Genomic DNA, 21,580 nt, shown 5'->3' with positions numbered 1-21,580 from the left:
CAACCAATCATGATGTTACAAAAGCATGTACGGGTAAAAGATCTATTCAAAGTGCAAGACAGACCAGTGGATTTTAATGAAACACACTACGAAAAGTTCATTGATATGGTTTTAGACTTCATATTACAACTAATTTTTTAAAAAACTATGGCTTGTTGAGTTTTGGTGTAGTATCAAAGAAAAATATACTATTTTAACAAAAAAGGCTATTGAAATACTCCTTCCTCTTCCAACTAGTATCTGTGTGAGATCAAATTTTATCCATATACTTCAATCAAAAGAAAAAAATCACAACAGAGTGAATGCTGAAGTAGATACGAGCATTCTGCTTTCTACTATTAGACCAGACATTAAAGAGATTTTCAAAAAATAGAAAACAATGCTAATCTACTAATTTTTTTTAACGTGTTGGAAAATACTCTCATAAAATATTTGTACTCATGTGATAACTTTGTTATTGTTATTTTAAATGAATTAGTAAATATCTTAAAATTTGCCAGTTTTAATTTATAATATGATAAACATAGATAGATCTAACCTACATAAGCAAAAGAATTTTTAGGATCCTCAATATTTTTAAAGAGTGTAATGGGGTCCTGAAACCAAAGAACTGCTGATCTACCTATTTAACCTCAGATACATGTAGGTCACAGATACTGTCACAAGATATAAGAAGTACTAATGTCTTCCAATCTTATTTTGAGAGAAAAACTTACTTTCCTAAGAAAGTAAGAAGTCACTTCTTGATTACTACTGACATCACTACGTATTGCTAATATGGAAAAAAATTCTATTATAATCTCAATTAAAGGTCTAACTTCTAGAGATTAGGGTCAACTTTCCATAAAATTAATAAAGAGAGTCTAATAAACTTGTAAAGTCTAACACTCCTAACAGCAATCACTCTTTCTGGGATAAGTTAATGAAGGCTCTCTTAAATTACCATTACAATCAATACTTGTTATGAGTTTATTACATGCAAGACATGGAAAGGAGGAAAGTGGGGAACAAAGAATACTCTGTCATTATCCTTTGATCCTTTTTCTAAGGTAATCTAATAATATGGTATAGTAATGGGGGGGAAGAGTATTAGAGTTGGTCTGGGTGGAGTATGTACTTTTAAAAAAACATATTCAACACAGCTATTGTTTTCATAATACAAATTACAGAAGGAAGTCAGAGAAAATCTTTTTGGTTGGTAGGGATACAGAGGTGGTAGAGTTAGAAAGTACTGAAAGAAGCTCAGGCTGAAAAAAGGTTGAGAAGTACTGGTCTAGTGAGATTACATTGTTCGTGTCAATTTAAGTCTACCATGACTTAATTCTTCAGATCTTGCTGAATCATCTATCAGTATATTAAAGGACTAATAGCGTTGAAAGTTTGAAAGGGAAGAAAACAATGGGAATGTTTAACAGTAAAGGTTAATAAGTTTTTTTAATAAACATTTTAGGCTTTTGAGCCACATATTTCTTTGCCATAATCTTCTTTCTTTCTTTCTTTCCTTTCTTTCCTTTCTTTCCTTTCTTTCTTTCTTTCCTCCCTCCCTCCCTCCCTCCCTTTCTTTCATTCATTCACATCTTTATTGGAGTATAATTGCTTTACAATGGTGTGTTAGTTTCTGCTTTATAACAAAGTGAATCAGTTATACATATACATATGTTCCCATATCTCTTCCCTCTTGCGTTTCCCTCCCTCCCACCCTCCCTATCCCACCCCTCTGGTGGTCACAAAGCACCGAGCTGATCTCCCTGTGCTATGCGGTTGCTTCCCACTAGCTATCTATTTTACGTTTGGTAGTGTATATATGTCCATGCCACTCTCTCACTTTGTCACAGCTTACCCTTCCCTCTCCCCATATCCTCAAGTCCATACTCTAGTAGGTCCGTGTCTTTATTCCCGTCTTGCCCCTAGGTTCTTCATGAGCTTTTTTTTTCTTCTTAGATTCCATATATATGTGTTAGCATACAGTATTTATTTTTCTCTTTCTGACTTACTTCACTCTGTATGACAGACTCTAGGTCCATCCACCTCACTACAAATAACTCAATTTCGATTCTTTTTATGGCTGAGTAATATTCCATTGTATATATGAGCCACATCTTCTTTATCCATTCATCTGTAGATGGACACTTAGGTTGCTTCCATGTCCTGGCTATTGTAAACAGAGCTGCAATGAACATTTTGGCACATGACTCTTTTTGAATTATGGTTTTCTCAGGGTATATGCCCAGTAGTGGGATTGCTGAGTCATATGGTACTTCTATTTTTAGTTTTTTAAGGAACCTCCATACTGTTCTCCATGGTGGCTGTATCAATTTACATTCCCAACAACAGTGCAAGAGTGTTCCCTTTTCTCCACACCCTCTCCGGCATTTATTGTTTGTAGATTTTTTGATGATGGCCATTCTGACCGGTGTGAGATGGTATCTCATTGTAGTTTTGATTTGCATTTCTCTAATGATTAATCATGTTCAGCATTCTTTCATGTGTTTGTTGGCAATCTGTGTATCTTCTTTGAAGAAATGTCTATTTAGGTCTTTTGTCCATTTTTGGATTGGGTTGTTTGTTTTTTTGATATTGAGCTGCATGAGCTGCTTGTAAATTTTGGTGACTAATCCTTTGTCAATTGCTTCATTTGCAAATATTTTCTCCCATTCTGAGGGTTGTCTTTTCGTCTTGCTTAGGGTTTCCTTTCCTGTGTGAAAGCTTTTAAGTTTCATTAGGTCCCATTTGTTTATTTTTATTTCCATTTCTCTAGGAGGTGGGTCAAAAAGGATCTTGCTGTGATTTATGTCATAGAGTGTTCTGCCTATGTTTTCCTCTAAGAGTTTGATAGTGTCTGGCCTTACATTTAGGTCTTTAATCCATTTTGAGTTTATTTTTGTGTATGGTGTTAGGGAGTGTTCTAATTTCATACTTTTACATGTAGCTGTCCAGTTTTCCCAGCACCACTTATTGAAGAGGCTGTCTTTTCTCCATTGTATATTCTTGCCTCCTTTATCAAAGATAAAGGTTTATCTCTGGGCTTTCTATCCTGTCCCTTTGATCTATATTTCTGTTTTTGTGCCAGTACCATACTGTCTTGATTACTGTAGCTTTGTAGTATAGTCTGAAGTCAGGGAGCCTGATTCCTCCAGCTCCGTTTTTCGTTCTCAAGATTGCTTTGGCTATTCGGGGTCTTTTGTGTTTCTATACAAACTGTGAAATTTTTTGTTCTAATTCTGTGAAAAATGCCATTGGTAGTTTGATAGGGATTGCATTGAATCTGTAGATTGCTTTGGGTAGTAGAGTCATTTTCACAATGTTGATTCTTCCAATCCAAGAACATGGTATATCTCTCCATCTATTTGTATCATCTTTAATTTCTTTCATCAGTGTCTTATAATTTTCTGCATACAGGTTTTTTGTCTCCCTGGGTAGGTTTATTCCTAGGTATTTTATTCTTTTTGTTGCAGTGGTAAATGGGAGTGTTTTCTTAATTTCACTTTCAGATTTTTCATCATTAGTGTATAGGAATGCCAGAGATTTCTGTGCATTTTGTATCCTGCTACTTTACCAAATTCATTGATTAGCTCTAATAGTTTTCTGGTAGCATCTTTAGGATTCTCTATGTACAGTATCATGTCATCTGCAAACAGTGACAGCTTTACTTCTTTTCTGATTTGGATTCCTTTTATTTCTTTTTCTTCTCTGATTGCTGTGGCTAAAACTTTCAAAACTATGTTGAATAATAGTAGTGAGAGTGGGCAACCTTGTCTTGTTCCTTATCTTAGAGGAAATGGTTTCAGTTTTTCACCATTGAGGATGATGTTGGCTGTGGGTTTGTCACATATGGCCTTTATTATGTTGAGGAAAGTTCCCTCTATGCCTACTTTCTGCAGGGTTTTTATCATAAATGGATGTTGAATTTTGTCGAAAGCTTTCTCTGCATCGACTGAGATGATCATATGGTTTTTCTCCTTCAATTTGTTAATATGGTGTATCACACTGATTGATTTGTGTATACTGAAGAATCCTTGCATTTCTGGGATAAACCCCACTTGATCATGGTGTATGATCCTTTTAATGTGCTGTTGGATTCTGTTTGCTAGTATTTTGTTGAGGATTTTGCATCTATGTTCATCAGTGATATTGGCCTGTAGTTTTCTTTCTTTGTGACATCTGTGTCTGGTTTTGGTATCAGGGTGATGGTGGCCTCGTGGAATGAGTTTGAAAGTGTTCCTCCCTCTGTTATATTTTGGAAGAGTTTGAGACGGATAGGTGTTAGCTCTTCTCTAAACGTTGAACAGAATTCGCCTGTGAAGCCATCGTAAAAAATCATTCTCATCTTGCAGGCTGCTTGCCCACCTCTCTACTGGTAAGTTCAGACTATACCAATATGCCACAGCAGCCGTTTTTGTGAAAAGCCAGAGGCAGAATAAAGGCCCTTGGCTTAAGGATGGCAAGTCTTAAAATAGAAACTGGGGGTGGTTTATGTCCCACCCCTATAAATATACTGCTCCTATTACTAGGGAACAGTATAGGCAATGAAGTGTAAGATTCTTCAATTATTAGTAACTCAATTTCAACCTGAATAAAGTAATAAAAGAAAAATTTGACCATGGCCAATTATAATGAAAATTCACTAGTTATCTACTAACCACAGCTCTTACAAAATCCCAAATAATAGTCTTTTCTGCTAATGACATTTTAGAAACAAACTTACTTTTCCGAGGTAAAAGTTTTCCATTTCTTATTACATTTGTTAGGTATGTAGTTCCACCATTCTGAATACTTACACATTGGCGCTCTAAATTGCTCATCATAATTTAGAACTCAAAAGAATTTAGATCACTTCCTTAAAAAATGAGGATAGTAATTAAATTAAGTTCCAGCTTCATTTACGATTTAAGTGAGTTATTCTCATCTGTCACGAAACTACAGTTGACCCATGAACAAAGAGGGGGTTAAGAGTGTCGACAGTTAATGGAAAATCCAAGCATAATTTCAGTCGGCCCTCCATATCCACGGTTTCATATCCTAGATTCAAAAAACCATGGATTCTGTAGTACTGTAGTATTTACTATTGAAAAAAAATCTGCATATAAGTGGACCTGTGCAGTTCAAACCCTTGTTCAAATTTCAACTGTACTAGAGAATGTCAGAGTAACTAAATATTTGGCTTTCAAATTACAGCCAACTCTGCTAAGGGTCTGACATACATCCCCCAAATCACCAAACCAAGAAAAGATGACATTAGGACAGAGATAAGAGCTAGGTAGAAGGCCTGGGTCTCAGAGTCTTGGCTTACTCACAGCTAGCAATGAATAACAATACCTCTTGCTTTTTAAAGGTTAAAAGTTTTTTTTTAAAGGTATGAAATAATCTATTTAATTCTTCATATTCTTATCCAAATCAATAAATCTTATTTTCCCCAAAATTTCACAAATTCCACTCCTTAAAAAGGGAACTTGTTTTCTATGTACTTACTGGTTTATAAAACAAGAGAATACAACTTAAATCCAATTTTAAAAATAACTACACATCAGGAATCTATGAATGTCGAAAGAATGCCTTATGTTGATACTGGCATTACTGTTTTACCTGACTCATGTGGAATGGAAAACAGAAGAGTATGAGGTCCAGTGTGCTTCTCTGTACCAGTACACTTGAATCCTGCACCGAAGTGCTTACCGCTTCTACCTAAAATAAGAGAGTCTTTAGTACCTATTGTGTATTACCCTGGGAAATAGTTACCATGAAAATGTAACAATGCCTCATTTTCCTCAAAAAATAGAAGTATGCTTCCAAGTTTCTTTTATCACTAATTACACATTTGTACATTGTTTTGAATAGGTAAATATAATAGTTTAAAATTAAGGAGCACAAAAGAGTACACAGCCAAAAGGTTCTCCCCCATCTGTTTCCAACCACCCAGTTTTGTTTGTGTAAACAATCAAGACTACCAGTGAATACTTTCTGCAAATATAAGTAAATAAAAACATGCATGCATAATCCCAAACTCTGCCTTTTTCATTTAACAACATACTCTGCAGAGCTTTCCTTAACACTACATAAAGAACTTCATTTTTTATATCCAAAGAAATACTTCCTTTCACAGATGCATCCTTATTTATTTAACTAGGCTCCTAATGATGGACATTTATACTGCTTACAACCATTTATTATTGTAAGTAATGTTGCAATATACTTATATAATATACAAGCACACCTACAGGATAAATCTTTCAAAGCAGAATTGCCAGATATTGTGATATACACAGTTGCAATTTAAATAGTGTAATGCTTTGTCTTAAGGTTATGTATATTTATATTCTCACCAGCTCTGTGTGACAATTTGTTTTTCCGTGTTAACCCACACGTTTCTTGTTTTTGTCAACCTGATATATGAAAATGGGTATCTTCATACAGTTTAAATTTTTATTTCTCTTCTTACAAATAACACTGAAAATTTTTTCGTACCTTTGAATTATTTTTATTTCCTTAGGTTAAGTTTCTGTTCAAATCAATTTTTCTACTTGACTGTTAATATTTACTTATTTATTTACATAGCTCTTTGAATAATAAGGAGGTTAGTCCTTTGACTGTGATGTATTATAAACAGTTATCCAATTATGGCACTTGATTTTTAAAGAAATTTTAAAAAAATGACTTCTTTAAAACTTCCATTAAGTCATTAAAAGGAAATGTAACAATACATTTGGAAAATAGTTTGGTAGTTTCTTATAACCTTAAAACATATATTAGGAGAAAATATAAAAGTAAATCTGTTTGAGATTAGATTAGACACAATTTCTTAGATAATATCTAACACCAAAAGCACAAATGACAAAAAAGAAAACAGATAAATTGGATTTGATCAAAATTAAAATTTTTGTGCTTCAAAGGACACTATCAAGAAAGTGAGAAGACAACTGAATGGGAGAAAATATTTTTAAATCATACATATGATAAGAACTTAATATCCAAAATTTATAGAGAACTCCTACAACATAACAACAAAAAGAGAAAAAAACCAATTTAAATAATGGGCAAAGAATTTGAACAGACATTTCTCCAAAGAGTTAAAGATGGCCAATAACCACAAATATGTTCAACATCATTAATCATTAGGGAAATGCAAATCAAAACCACAATGAGATAACACTTCAAACCCATTAGGATGGCTATAATAAAAAAGACAGACAGTAACAAGTATTGAAATGGATGTAGAGAAAAGGGAACCCTCGTATATTGCTAATTGGAATGTAAATCGGTACAGTAACTTTGGAAAACAGTTTGCCAGTTCCTCAAAAAGTTAAACACAGTTACCATATGACCCAGTAATCCCACTGTTAGGTATACCTAGAAGATACAAAAACTTATGTCTACACAAAAACTTATGCATGAATGTTCATAAAGAATTATTCCTTAAGAGCCAAAAAGGAGAAGTAACCCAAACTGTAATCAACTGAATGATGGATAAATAAAATGTGCTATATCCAAACAGTAGAATATCAATCAGCTATTAAAAGGAATGAAGTACATGTTTCAATATGAACAAATCTTGAAAATATTATGGTAAGTGAAGGAAGCTATTCATAAAAGACTACATATCATATATTTTATTTATATGAAATGTCCAGAATAGGCAAATCTATAGAAACAGAAAATAGACAGTGGTTGCTAGGGACAGGAGTGAGGGAAAATGTGATGTGATTAATGGGTACAGATGGGGTTTCTTTCTGGGGTGACGAAAATGTTCTCAAATTAGTGGTGATAGTTGTACAACTTTGTGAATATACTAAAAACCACTGAACTGTTCAATTCAAAAGGATAAATTTCATGGTATGTGAATTATATCTCAATAAAGCTGTTATAAAAAAAGTTAAACATATATTTACCTTATAAAGCAAGAATCCCATTCCTATGTATTTTCCCAAGAAATAAGAATATATGTCTGGATAAAGAAGATGTGGTACATATATACAATGGAATATTACTCAGCCATTAAAGAGAATGATGCCATTTGCAGCAACATGGATGGACATAGAGATTATCATACTAATGCCATTTGCAGCAACATGGATGGACACAGAGATTATCATACTAAGTGAAGTAAGTCAGACAGAGAAAGACAAGTATCATATGATATTGCTTATATAAGGAATCTTAAAAAAATGATACAAATGAACTTATTTACAAAACAGAAATAGACTCACAGACTTAAAAAACAAACTTATGGTTACCAAAGGGGGAAGGTGGGGGGAAGAGATAAATTAAGAGGTTGGGATTAACATATACACACTACTGTATTTAAAACAGATAACCAACAAAGACCTACTGTATAGCACAGGGAACTCTACTCAAGATTCTGTAATAATCTAAATGGGAGGGCTTCCCTGGTGGCGCAGTGGTTGAGAGTCCACCTGCCGATGTAGGGGACGCGGGTTCGTGCCCCAGTCCAGGAAGATCCCACATGCCACAGAGAGGCTGGGCCCCTGAGCCATGGCCGCTGAGCCTGTGCTCCACAACGGGAGAGGCCACAGCAGTGAGAGGCCTGCGTACCGGGAAAAAAAAAAAAAAAAAATCTAAATGGGAAAAGAATTTGAAAAAGAACAGATATATGTATATGTATAACTGAATCATGTTGCTGTGCACTTGAGACTAACATTATAAATCAACTATATTCCAATATAAAATAAAAATTAAAAAAAAAGAGGGACTTCCCTGGTGGTCCAGTGGTTAAGAATCTGCCTTCCAATGCAGGGGATGCGGGTTCGATCCCTGGTCGGGGAACTAAGATCCTACATGCTGCGGGGTAACTAAGCCTGCAGCCTCTAGAGCCTGTGCGCCACACCTAGAGAGCCTGCATGCCTCAACTACTGAGCCCACTTGCTCTGGAGCCCGTGCACCACAACTAGAGAGACCACACCCTGCAACTATTGAGCCCATGCACTCTAGAGCCTGAGTGTCACAGCTGGAGAGAAGCCTGTGCGCCACAACAAAAGATTGCGTGTGCCACAACCAAGACCTAACGCAGCCAAATAAATAAATATGAAAAAAAGAGAAATAGTTGTAAATGGAAAAAAAAAAAGAACATATGTCTATATAAATAACTGTATGCAAATGTTTATATTAGTTTTATTCATAACTGCCCCAAACTGGAAAGAACTCAAACGTTCATTAATCAGTGAATGAATAAACAAACTATGGTATATTCATACAATACTACATAGCAATATAAAAGAACAAACTATTGATACATGCAAAAACATGGATGATTCTCAAACACGTTGTACAAAGTGAAAGAAACCAGACAACAGCTAACACTGCATGATTCTATTATGTAACATTCTGCAAAAAGCACAATCTACAGGAATAGAAAATAGATCAGTGTTTACAAGGACTTGGGAGTGTAGGGAATGAGAGTGACTACGAAGGGACAGAAAAGAACTTTTTGGGGTGATGTAAATGTTCTCTATCTTGATTTTATAGTACGTATATATGTATACAGTATGTATAGTATACTATAGTATGTATAGTATGTATGAATTTGACAAATGACTGTATGTATCTGTCAAATTCATACAACTGTACACATGAGTTAATTTCAGTGTATGTTAATTACACTTTAATACATATAACCAAAAATCTGCATAAAAATCTGTCATTTCATAATCATGTGGGGAAAAAGTAAAGGATGATTAATCACAACCTTTTTTTTTAAACATTTCAAAATGACCCTTAAGGGATTCTTTGTTTTTCACTCCTTGCTCATTTTAAGAGTACAGCACTCTACAGAGATAAAAGGTTTCCTTCTGTTCTTAACCTTGAAATTAAAAAGTATAAGCAAACAATCAATGTGATTTTTTTCAACTATCTTTCACTATCTGCTTTAGTAATACATCATTTTGCATAAATCCCATACAGAATCTGGCTATCACTTTGTCTAAAATCTGTCTTTCCTATAAAGAAATCTATGATCCAACAGAAGGTACACTTCGAGATAATATAATGAATGTGGCTATGTTAACAATGGTCTAATCAGTTAGCAAGATGGTAATAAAGACCATTTATTTGCTTGAATAACAGATAATAAAGATAACATATAAATAACAATTCCTTTTCCATGAAAAAATTTTGTAGGTTTTCAAAAGAATAATTAGCAACTATTTTGGTCTTTAAGTTTCCTTGATGAAAAATGTAAGCTCCATGAAAACAGGAACTTCATTTGTGGCACGATTCTCAATATCTGGAATTTTGTGTCTGGCTATAAAGAAGTATGAGTTAAATGAGCAACCACATGTATACCTACCATTAGCTCGATATCACTGCCAATTATATAAAGCTGATCTTCCATGGAAAGCTTCCTGTTCAAATGGGCAAGAACATACGTGATTCCAGGTAAACGCACAGCAGGACTGGTTAGAAGGCTACCCCAGAGGGCACTGTAGAATGCCGACTGGTCCACTGCAGTAGCAACCTTTTCCAATAATGTGTTTGTTCTGAGGTACAAAATAAAGTGGTTGAAAAAGGGAAGTATTTAGTTTCACGATGTTAAACACAAATCATTATCCTCTCCCAGAATGTATGAAAGCATCCCTGCCGTAGTCATATGTTCCATAGATGGGAAGAAGCATACACGTCAGAGTCAGAGAACTGGGGTGTAAGTCCTGGCTCTCCCAATTACTAGCTGTGTAATCTGGGGAAATCACTTAGTGTTTCTTCAGTTCAGTTTCCTCAACCGTAAAATGAAGATAACAACAAAAACACCACCACAAGTCCCATCTGCCTCAGTGGGTTGTTAAACCCACATACATTATAGTTAATAATAATCCTATAGCAGAACATATCTTCTGTTGATTTTCTACAAAATTTTAAAGGCTATTTCCAAATATTTCCTTCGCTTTGAAATCACATTATGTAATTCACTATTTCAATGAATTATCCTATGACAAAATCAGAGATGCATTATTGCTCTATTAAGAACTGCATTTAAAGAATTACCTTTCATTTGTTTTAAACATAAGATAAACAATGCAATACACAAAAATTATTACATTGCTATAAAGCAGATTCAGAATCAAGAGAATCTGATGATGAGTTCTACTGTTAACTTACTATGTGATTTAATACTAACACTGTAATCCCTTCTAGCCTCAATTTAACTATGCATTAAAAGAACATGTTTTCATATCATTTTATAGAACTTGTGTGAAATAACTGGCAAAACATATTGCTATGGTCTGAATGTTTATGCCCCCTGAAAATTTATACATTAAAACCCTGATCCCCCAAAGTGATGGTATTAGAATGTGGAACCTTTGGGAGGTGCTTAAGTCATGAGGGTAGAGCTCTCATGAATGAGATTAGTGTTCTTATGAAAGAAATACCAACAGAGCTCCAAAGTCCCTTCCAGTAGATGAGGATATAGGGAAAAGGCTCCAGCTATGAACCAGGCAGAAGGCTCTCACCAGAGCATGGTCATGTTGGCACCTTGATTTTGGACTCCCAGCATCAAGAACTGTGAGAAATAAATTTCTGAATTTTTGCATTTCTGAATATTTCTAAATTTCTGAAAATAAATTTCTACCCAGTCTGTGGTATTTTGTTACAACAGCCCAAAAGACTAAGGCACATAACAAGATTAAATCATAGAGATACCACAGTCATAAAGACCATTATTCAATTTCTACGTTAAATTTTTAATTATAACTAGCAGATTTATGAAATGGTATTCATTGTATGCTTCCCTTAGGAGAATTAATAAAACAATTTAAAACAAGACTGATTTATAAACTTAATAAAATAATCTCATATTGTGTTTCTAAACTTGTAAGCAAGTAAGTAAAAAAGTTAATAAAAGTAAATGATAAGTTTTGAGGACTAAAGTATTTTTTCTCAAAGTAGCTTATAAGAGTAATCCAATATTTTCAGGATTAGATTCTTACAGCATTATGGGAGCAGATGAAATATAATAAAAGGGTAGCTGGTCAATGCACTGGAATAAATTATTTAAATTTAAATCATGTGTACTCGTAAAGAAAGTTTGGCATTTTCTTTTTCTGCCACCTTAATTCATAATTTCCTTTTTGGTAAGAATATCAGTAACAGAGATTAAAGATACTTAACGTTACCCTGCATTGTCTACCACTATTAACTTCCAAAGAAATGATAGGCTCCAAAACAGATCAAATCATTTTCTTCGAAGAGTTAAAATATCAAGAGTATCATGTCAATAGGTTGGTGCTAGGCTATTTTCCACCATTAACAATTTAAAAATTGATGGTACATGGCCCAATTTCCCATTCATTTTATTAATTTAAATGTCCTATCTATTGTACTATTATTTTAAATTATGGATCACAAATTTTTGAGTGATTTTTATGTGCTAGGCACTAGACTAAGTGATATTGAAATATTATAGTAACACAATGAAATAGGTTATGCTTCTTTATATACAAGAAAACTCAATAAAGTTCAGAAATGTTGAAAAAGCTTTCCTAAGCTCACACAGTGTCTGTCAAACTAGGATTTGAACCCAGTCCATCTACCTTCCAAGTCTGTGCTCTTATTACTCAGCTAAATTTTCAGTGTGATACACAAACTAGACACACTAATTTTTTTGCTATAAAAATCTTCAGGTGATATACTGACGTGTCAAGAATAATTAGTTTTTGTGATGCTAATATTACTGATTTAAGGATGCTTGCTGACAAATCCATGACTTTGATTACTTAGCTGCAGCAATAACAGTACTATCTTACCTCTCATAGTACTCTGATCCTTCTTCTAAGCCAGGAAGAATACCAGTTAGCAATCCTTGTAGACCAGGCTTCAGTGTTTTACCCAAAGGCAGATAATATATCTCATACAAACTTAGCAATGTTGGTTTCACCGACATGGCAGCATTTGCAAGAAGAGGAAATAGTCCAGAACTGTTTTATAAAAATAAAAGTGGGTGATAAAATAACTATAAAATATTAATTCATATGTACCAACATGTGTGTATAAATCTTTTAAAAATGAAATAATGTTATACTGCTCAGCTTAAAATGGTATCCTGTATAGTGATGCCTTCTATATCCATTAAACCAACCTAGGTCTCTCACCTGAGCTTCATACTCATAAACCCAGTGGCCACCTAGCTGTTTCACAAGGCCTTCAAATTTCACAATTCATAAACAGAGTTCCCTCCCTCCCCCTGCCCCAAATCCTGATCCTTCCCCTGTAATTTCCATTTCAAAATATGGCATCAGCATCCATCTGGTTGACCAAAGGCTATACATCTTAGAGTGACTCTTGACCCTTTTAAAAAAAATCTACTTTAAATCGGAATCAATTACCAAGTTTTCTCTCCAAGCCATCCTCCTAGATATTTTTTGAATATAATAAATTCTCTCCATCTCCATCAGATAGCTCCTTAGAAGAGACCACCAAGGTATCTCAATCATCATCTCTCAATCATCATGTCTTATCAAGTACTGCTTCAGGATAGCCCTGAAGCAGCTGTTCTCAATAAAACCTTTCACTGGTTTCCTGCTGCCTTTAAGATATAGTCTAAATGCTTAATGTGGCTTTTAACATCTTGCTACTACATACCTCTATAGAGACAATGTATGCTCACCAATATCACTCCTGCACCCTCTGCTCCAGCTACACTGAAGAATTCCTCTCAAGTTCATTTTAGAACTTTCCACACCCTCGTTAGCAAGCAGGCCTTCGCACATGCTGCTCTGAAAGATACAATTCCTGCTCCCTTACTTACAACCTCCTTGTTGTCTGGATGATTCCTAGGACTCAGGAACTCAGCCTAAGCTGTTTCCTTGAGGAGACTGTCTCCTAATTAGACTAGGTTAGGCTCCCTATTTGATGTTCCCATAAAACCTAACACTTATTCTAATAAGTAATTCTGTTTTTACTAACAGTAAGTAATTCTATTGCTGTGATAATAATAAGTAATGCTAGGGACTTCCCTGGCGGTCCAGTGGTTAAGACTCTGCGCTTCCACTGCGGGGGGCAAGGGTCCGATCCCTGGTCGGGGAACTAAGATCTTGCATGCCACACAGTGCAGCCAAAAAAAAAAAAAAAGTAATGCTATTCCTTGCAGCAGCAGAAGGAAACATCAACAAAGTAAAAAGACAACCTACAGAATGGGAAAAAAAATTTGCAAACCATATATCTGATAAAGGGTTAATATCTAAAACACATAAAGAACTTGTACAACTCAATAGCAAACAAATAACCTAATTACAAAATGGGCAAAGGACCTAAATAGACTTTTCTCGAAAGAAGATACATGAATGGTCAACAGATACATGAAAAGATGCTCAACATCACTAGTCAACAGGGAAATGCATATTAAAACCACAGTGAGATAACATCTCATGCCTGGCAGAAGGGCCATCATCAAAAAGACAAGATATAACAAATGCTGGTGTGGATGTGGAGACAAGGGAACCCCTGTGCACTGCTGGAGGGGCTGCAAATTGGTACAGTCACTATAGAAAACAGTATGGAGATTCCTCAAAAAATTAAAAATTCCAATTCTGGGAATATATTCAAAGGTAAAAAAAACACTAACTCAAAAAGAATCCCCATGTTCATAGCAGCATTATTTACAATAGCCAAGACATGGAAACAACCTAGGTGTCCACTGATGGATGAATAAAGAAGTTGTGTGTGTGTGTATACACACACACACACACACACACACACACACACACACGGAATATTATTCAGCCATAAAAATGAGGAAATCCTACCATTTGCAACCACATGGATGCATCTTTAAGGTATTATACTGAGATAAGTCAGACAGAAAAAGACATACCGTATGATCTCACTTATAGGTAGAATCTTAAAACAAACCAAACCAAAACAAAAAAACACCCTAACTCATAGAAAAAGAGATCAAATTTGTGGTTACAAGAGCCAATGGTAGAGGGAGGGGGAATTAGAAGAAGGTGGTCAAAAGGTACCAACTTCCAGTTATAAGATAATTGAGTACTAAGAATGTAATGTAAAACATGATGACTACAGTTAACACTGCTATATGATATACAGGAAAGTTGTAACAGAGTAAATCCCAAGAGTGCTCATCATAAGGAGAAATTTTTTTTCCTTTATTCTTTTCTTCTTTCTTTTCTTTTTATTGTATCTATATGAGAAGATGATATTAGCTGAACCTATTGTGGTAATCATTTCACAGTATATGTAAATCAAACCATCATGCTGTACACCTTAAACTTACACAGTGAGGAATGTCAATTATTTACCAATAAAACTGGGGGAAAAAAGAGTAATTCTAGTAGATAATTCTGTAATATCAGAAAGCAAGAGACCATGACTCTCTTTTTATTTCTGTATCCTAAATCCTTAACACCAAGTCCTGCACTTGCAAAGTGCTTAACAAATGAATTAAGAATCTGTCTTGCTCCTACTTTATACAGAAAACAGAGGTCATCTAGTGGGAATTCCCTCAGCTCGCCATTTTCCCGCCTTCAATTTTAGGTAGTACAGTGTGACTTAAAGCTACAGTAGTAACCTCTTCAAAGCTACCTTGCCCCAAGGCCCAACGTCTCCTTTTGCCAGGGCCCTGCTTTATCTACCATCCTTTTTCTTTCCTGTAATTTCTTTCTTCCTCCACTGACAATTGTGCTTAAATCTTTCCTATGACTCTAAAAAGAGAACAAATTACAACAACAAAATCCCCAAACCTTTATCTTAACTACCTCCTGGCTTGAAGCTGCCTTCCTACTTCAACTTTTGGGGGGAAAAAAAAGCACTCCTCCCAATTTATCACCTCCCATCTGATCTTCAATCATGACACTTCTACCTGCTCTACTGAAGCTGTTCTCCATACTGTCACCAATGTCTACTAATCGCCAGATTTGATGGTCTATTTTCAGTCCCTACTGTTTCATGTGCCAGTAATATTTGATACTATTCACCACAACTTTCTCTTGAAATTCTTTCCCCTTTTGGCTTCAGGTGAGCTCTGTCTCCTGGTACATTTTCTATCTCTGATTCTTCTTGTTCCTTTTCAATGACTACTTTCCTCCACCTGCTCTTTAAATAATGTGACTCCTAAGTATTCACAGAATGGTCTCATTCCTTTACCCTCCTTATTATTCACAACGTACTGGGTGATCTCAATCATTCTCTTGGCTTCAACTGCCACCTGAATACTAACTGCTCTAAAATCTCTCTAGCCTGAAGTCTGGGTTTGTATTATCAAAAGTTTACTTTACATATCCATTTAATATTTTACGCTGCTCAAACTACATGTCTAGCCTTCTTAGTAACCCCTCTGTGTACTGTATCATATTAAAAAAAATAAGTTTGAAGACACAATATGATATTTTATCATAGGTTACAGAACTTTAAAAGTATTTGTATTTATGTTAAAGCATAAACCTTGAGATTAACTTACTTAATAAAAAATAAAAAGTCCAACATTAATATAAACTTTAGTTTTTAAATTAGCTATACTTCTAAAAAATACACAATAACAATTTTACTCCATAAGGTATGTGTATATAAGAATGTCTGCCATATTTAGACATGGTATTCTAGAATTAATTTATTATTCTTATATAGCATTATATATTATTCTTATATTGCTAATAAAATTAGATATACTGCAACTTCGTAAAATAGCTGTTTCTTAAAGTAAACTTTCTGTTATTTAAGAGTTTAAAAAGTAGTAGGCATGAGTTATATAAGAAAAGTCTTGCCTTAAGAAAGGAATTGATCAGTTATTACATGTAACTGAGCAATTTTCAGCTTTTTATTAAAAAGTGCTGTTCCTTGTAATATAGTGTTTATTATTAGTATTAAAAATACCTATTACTGACTTTAGGTTCTATTTTTAAAACATCCATGCAGAATTTAAAGAAAGAGAAAACACATACACAGTAAAGTAGATCAATGAAGTTAAAAGTTTGTTTTTAAAAAGACTAACAAAATTGATAAACTCATGACAAGACTAACCAGAGTAAAAAAGGATGTCTGCATCACCAATGTCACGAATGATAGAGGAAAATTGGATATGCACATGCAAAAGAACGAAATTAGACGCCTATCTTACATCACTTACAAAAGTTAACTCCAAATGGATTAAAGACTTAAATATAAGGCCTGAAACCATAAAATATAGAGGAAAACACAGAGAAAAGCTCCCTGACACTGCCCTTGGCAATGATTTTTTTGGATAAGAAACCTAAAGCAAAGGCAACAAAAGCAAAACTAAACAAGTGTGACTACATCAAACTAAAATGGAAGAGAGGATAAGATATGGGGAAGCCAGAATGAAAAGTTCTAACATATGTTTAATCATAGTTCCAAAAAAGGAAGAGAGAATACATGGAGTAAAGTCAATTTAAAGAGACTCCAGAATTGATGAAAGGTATTGATTTACAGATTTTAAAATCCCAATGAATCCCAACCAGGATAAAGAAAAAGATATCTACCTCTAAATACATCACAGTAAAACTGCAGAGTACTAATGACAAAGATGTAGAAGTAAATACGCAGACTTCTATGAGCTGATATTCGATCAGAGACCTGGATTAAAGCATTACAGAGTGAGGAAAACAAAGAAAATGAGGAAGAATAAGCAGAGACCTATGTTGTCAGAATGGAGTAAACTGGGTAGAAAGTGGCAGGAGTTAAGAGGTCACTGACACAGACTGGGCCAAAGTATATAAAGCCTTAAAAGCCATAGTAAGGGCTTTGAATTCTGTTTTTAAGCGACAGGAGGAAGTCAATGGAGGTTTTTAACAGAGGAATGACATTACCATTCAATGTATTAAAAAGTTTACTCTGATACTATGTGGAGAAAAGGGTGTAAGAGAATAAGAACAGATGTTATATGAATATTCGGAGGCCAGTAACAAAGACCAGGCTAGAGATAATGCTTACTTAGTGAGGATGCTGCCAGCAAGGGTAGAGAGAGGTAGATGTATTTGGAACATGGAACAATGGCTAACATTTGAGTACTTATTACATGCTGTACTTTGTTCTAAGCACTTTACATATATTAACTCTCTTAATTCTGTTAACAATACTATGAAATTGATCATCTTATTCCCATTTTTGCAGATGAGAATACATACAGAGAGAGGTGAAGAAAATGGCTCAAGATCACAGAGCCAGTTAGCTGTAAATATGAATTGTCTGACTCCACTGCCTCTGCTCTTAACCACCATGAGATAGAACTCTTAGTGACAGAATATTCATGAGAGGAAGGAGAATATGGGCAAAGAAAACAAGATGTCAAGTGTAAGTCTGAGATTTCAGGTGTAAATGGATGGATGGTGGTGCCATTTACTGAGCTTTAGTGCACTGCAGATGGCCAGGTTTATGGGAGAAGGTGAGGTTAGTTTGGAGCAGGTTGAGCTTCAGTTGCCTTTCAAGATCCACACTGAGGTGGCGAGTAAGCCAGGAGTTTAAAGCAGAAGTCAGCACTAGTGATACCAAGTTGGGAGTCTGCACATAAAAGATAAATCATGGCTTGGATAAGCATGCCCAAGGAGAGAATATAAAGTGAAAACATTAGGTACAGGACTAAGCAAGCCTTAAGGAACTCCATATGTAGAGTTTAGGGAAAGGAGAAAAGGCTGGTAAAGGAGATTGAGAAAGTAACAAAACTGGAGAAAGAAGTATAACAGAAGGCAAGAGAAAAAGACTACTTTAAGGAGAGAATGGTCAACTATGTTGAAAGGTGCTAAAAGATCAAGGTATCTATTTTTTCTCAGGGTAGTTCTCTAGCTTAAAAACACAGAATGTTCTGTAGTCTCAACAATTTTGAAAAAAAATAAACTTTTCAAAAATGACATCTGAGAAGGAAAAAATTCTTGTATTAAGAAATATTAGGGACTTCCCTGGTAGTCCAGTGGGTAAGATTCCACGTTCCCAATGCAGGGGGCCTGGGTTCAATCCCTGGTCAGGGAACTAGATCCCACATGCATGCTGCAACTAAGAGTCCGCATGCCACTACTAAGAAGTCCGCATGCCACAACTAAGAGTACGCATGCTGCAACTAAAAGATCCTGCATGCTGCTACTAAGGCCTGGCACAGCCTAAATAAATAAATAAATCTTAAAAAAAAAAAAGAAAGAAAGAAATACTGTAAATTTTTCTTAAGTATTTGTTTATCAAAATATTTAAGACTGACATCTGAAAACTTTCATCATTAAGGACTTTTCAATTTTTTACCTTTTACTGCAAAAAGCATAAAATAGCTAAAAATACTTTTTACTTACATGCAAATAGACAGTAAAATTATTCTCACCTATATAAAAAAAGATCTTTGGCAAGTCGCTTAGGTCCAATGATTTTGAAGATAATTTCATATGTTTCAAGTGCCTTCCGATGAACTCCACCTGGTAATGCTGGATGTAGACATTGAGCTAGGCGTTTGCCTATGGTCAGCTTTTTGGGTACCACTTGGTACTTTGCATTATTTTGTAAAACCTTGAAGAAAACATTTTAATTCAGTTGAGAAAAATATTACATTTCATTTTATTTCCATTTTCTAGCATAGTATTACCAAAAACCCTTACAGGACTTCTTTACACTCTGAAAAAATTATAGAGGATGTCAAAAAACTTTTGTTTTTGTCAGTTACATCTGTCAATACTGGATTTAAAATTAAAACTGAGGATTTAAAAATATTTATTAATTTGTTAAAAAAAATAAACTCATTACATGTTAACAAAAATAACATTTTTATGAAAAATAACAATACTTTCCAAAACAAATTTGTTCAGAAGAAAGGCACCGTTTTAGATGTCTGCAAATCTTTAATGTCAGTCAGCCTTCAACCTATTTTTGATACACTGTTTGAAATACATGAAGAAAATCGAACCTCAACATAGATACTTTGTTGGAAGAGGAACAACCACTGCTGTACTATATCATATTATAGCAAGTAATTCTAGTGCTAACAAGAACATACATGAGATTATAATTGCCCATTTGCTTTTACTAATCTCCCAATTGGGCCAAATACATGTTGCTGTATTTATTCAGCCACTACATTTCTTTAGAGATGATGGTCAAGGCAGAATTTATAGAAGAAGATGCTATCTCACAAATCATTCAGAGGAGATTAATTATTTAAGTGATAAAAGACTTACAAATGCAGTTCTTCAGAGTATTATGGCAAAATGCTGATAGAATACTAGAAAATGAACACTCAGAATGAATACAGTATAATAGACTGGAACTGGAATTTAGATGAAACACAAAAGAAGTCTTTTATTTTAAAAAATAACTGAGGTTAAAATATATAAAACGAATGATCTGCCAAAGGCAGTACAGAAGAGAAGCACTAGATTTTTCATTTCACAAAAAAAGCGGAGGGTCTGAGGTCCACTTAGATAGAACATTTTCAATGTTCTTCCCACTACAAGCCTTCAATCCAGTTTTAAATTGGATGTAACGAATGTAAATAAAATTAGACCTACGAATGCAAAGCAAATCAAGGGCACAACACTAATAAGACTCCAACTACAAAATATTTTTATTTTTTGAAACTAGCTGCCTTCCATTTCTAGAATATTACTTTGAATTTTGGATGCAGGAGCAAAGAAGCAATATTTACATATATTTTAAAGAAAAGTATAATTATTATCAGAAGTACTTCTGTAGAAGGAAACTTAATGATGTGTAACACAAAATGCCTCAATAAAGAAATTCTACTGATACCAAAAATTTTTTTTTAAAAAGCAAAATATAGCACTATTTTCTAAAAGCACTTCAGTTAGAAAACTTGTATAAATGAGGCATAATTTAGTATATTAATAAATAAAATTTTATACTAAAACATATTTAGACTATCTTCAACAAATTTATAGATATATAACCCTTGCCTTGTTTCACCATGATTTTAGGTAAGTTTCACCAATGCTTTGTATATCCTATGTTATATTATCTGGATACAGTGAAATCTGTTTTCATGAATACTGATTAAGTATAAAAAACTAGGGGCTTCCCTGGTGGCGCAATGGTTGAGGGTCCGCCTGCCGATGCAGGGGACACGGATTCGTGCCCTGGTCTGGGAAGATCCCACATGCCACGGAGCGGCTGGGCCCGTGAGCCATGGCCGCTGAGCTTGCGCGTCCAGAGCCTGTGCTCCGCAACGGGAGAGGCCATAACAGAGAGAGGCCCGTGTACCGCAAAAAAAAAAAAAAAAAAAAGTATAAAAAACTAATTATGTACTTAATTAGGCGAATTAATTTCCACAACTTAATGAACTGCTTTTACACGTATTTCCTAATAAATCTTCAGAAAGAGACCCTTCAGGACAAGAAAGAACCTAACTACCTTTAAACAAACTCATATTTTTGGATGCAATTTCTTGGGGATATTGTAAAAGTTTTGAGAATTTATCAAACCTCAAATGACAAATGTTAGAAGTTAACATGTCAAACAAAAGTTTGTGCATCTAATTTTAAGATAAATCCTTGGCATTGGAAATTAAGGCTTTTCTTTTTAAGATATCAGGGTAATTATCTATAGTATGAGGTTGAAAACTAGTGTTCTTGGTATGTATTTTAAGACAAATTTCTTTCCTAATAATTGTATGCCA

At 34.6% G+C, this 21,580-nt stretch overlaps 1 protein-coding gene across 3 annotated transcripts in view; it reads right to left on the bottom strand.

The window, feature by feature from the left end:
• Window positions 1–21,580, bottom strand: part of DOP1A (DOP1 leucine zipper like protein A) — a 109,920-nt gene that overhangs the window by 63,805 nt on the left and 24,535 nt on the right. For 2 of the 3 annotated variants that reach the window (XM_082668609.1, XM_082668610.1), the window contains exons 1-2: window positions 10,298–10,408; window positions 5,584–5,682 (exon numbers count right to left, since the gene is read on the bottom strand). In XM_082668609.1, coding sequence (XP_082524735.1) covers window positions 5,584–5,682; window positions 10,298–10,342 — 144 coding nt within the window. In that variant the 5' untranslated portion in view covers window positions 10,343–10,408. Of the gene's footprint in view, window positions 1–5,583; window positions 5,683–10,297; window positions 10,488–12,749; window positions 12,921–19,279; window positions 19,462–21,580 lie in introns of those variants that run through there. The other variant, XM_082668611.1, reaches the window with a different exon arrangement.

This window comes from Grampus griseus, assembly GCF_964374135.1.
Source record: "Grampus griseus genome assembly, chromosome: 13".
In the NCBI taxonomy this organism is placed as follows: domain Eukaryota; kingdom Metazoa; phylum Chordata; class Mammalia; order Artiodactyla; family Delphinidae; genus Grampus; species Grampus griseus.
Note: the sequence above shows the minus strand (reverse complement) of the source record. Positions and strands in the feature narration are given on the sequence as shown.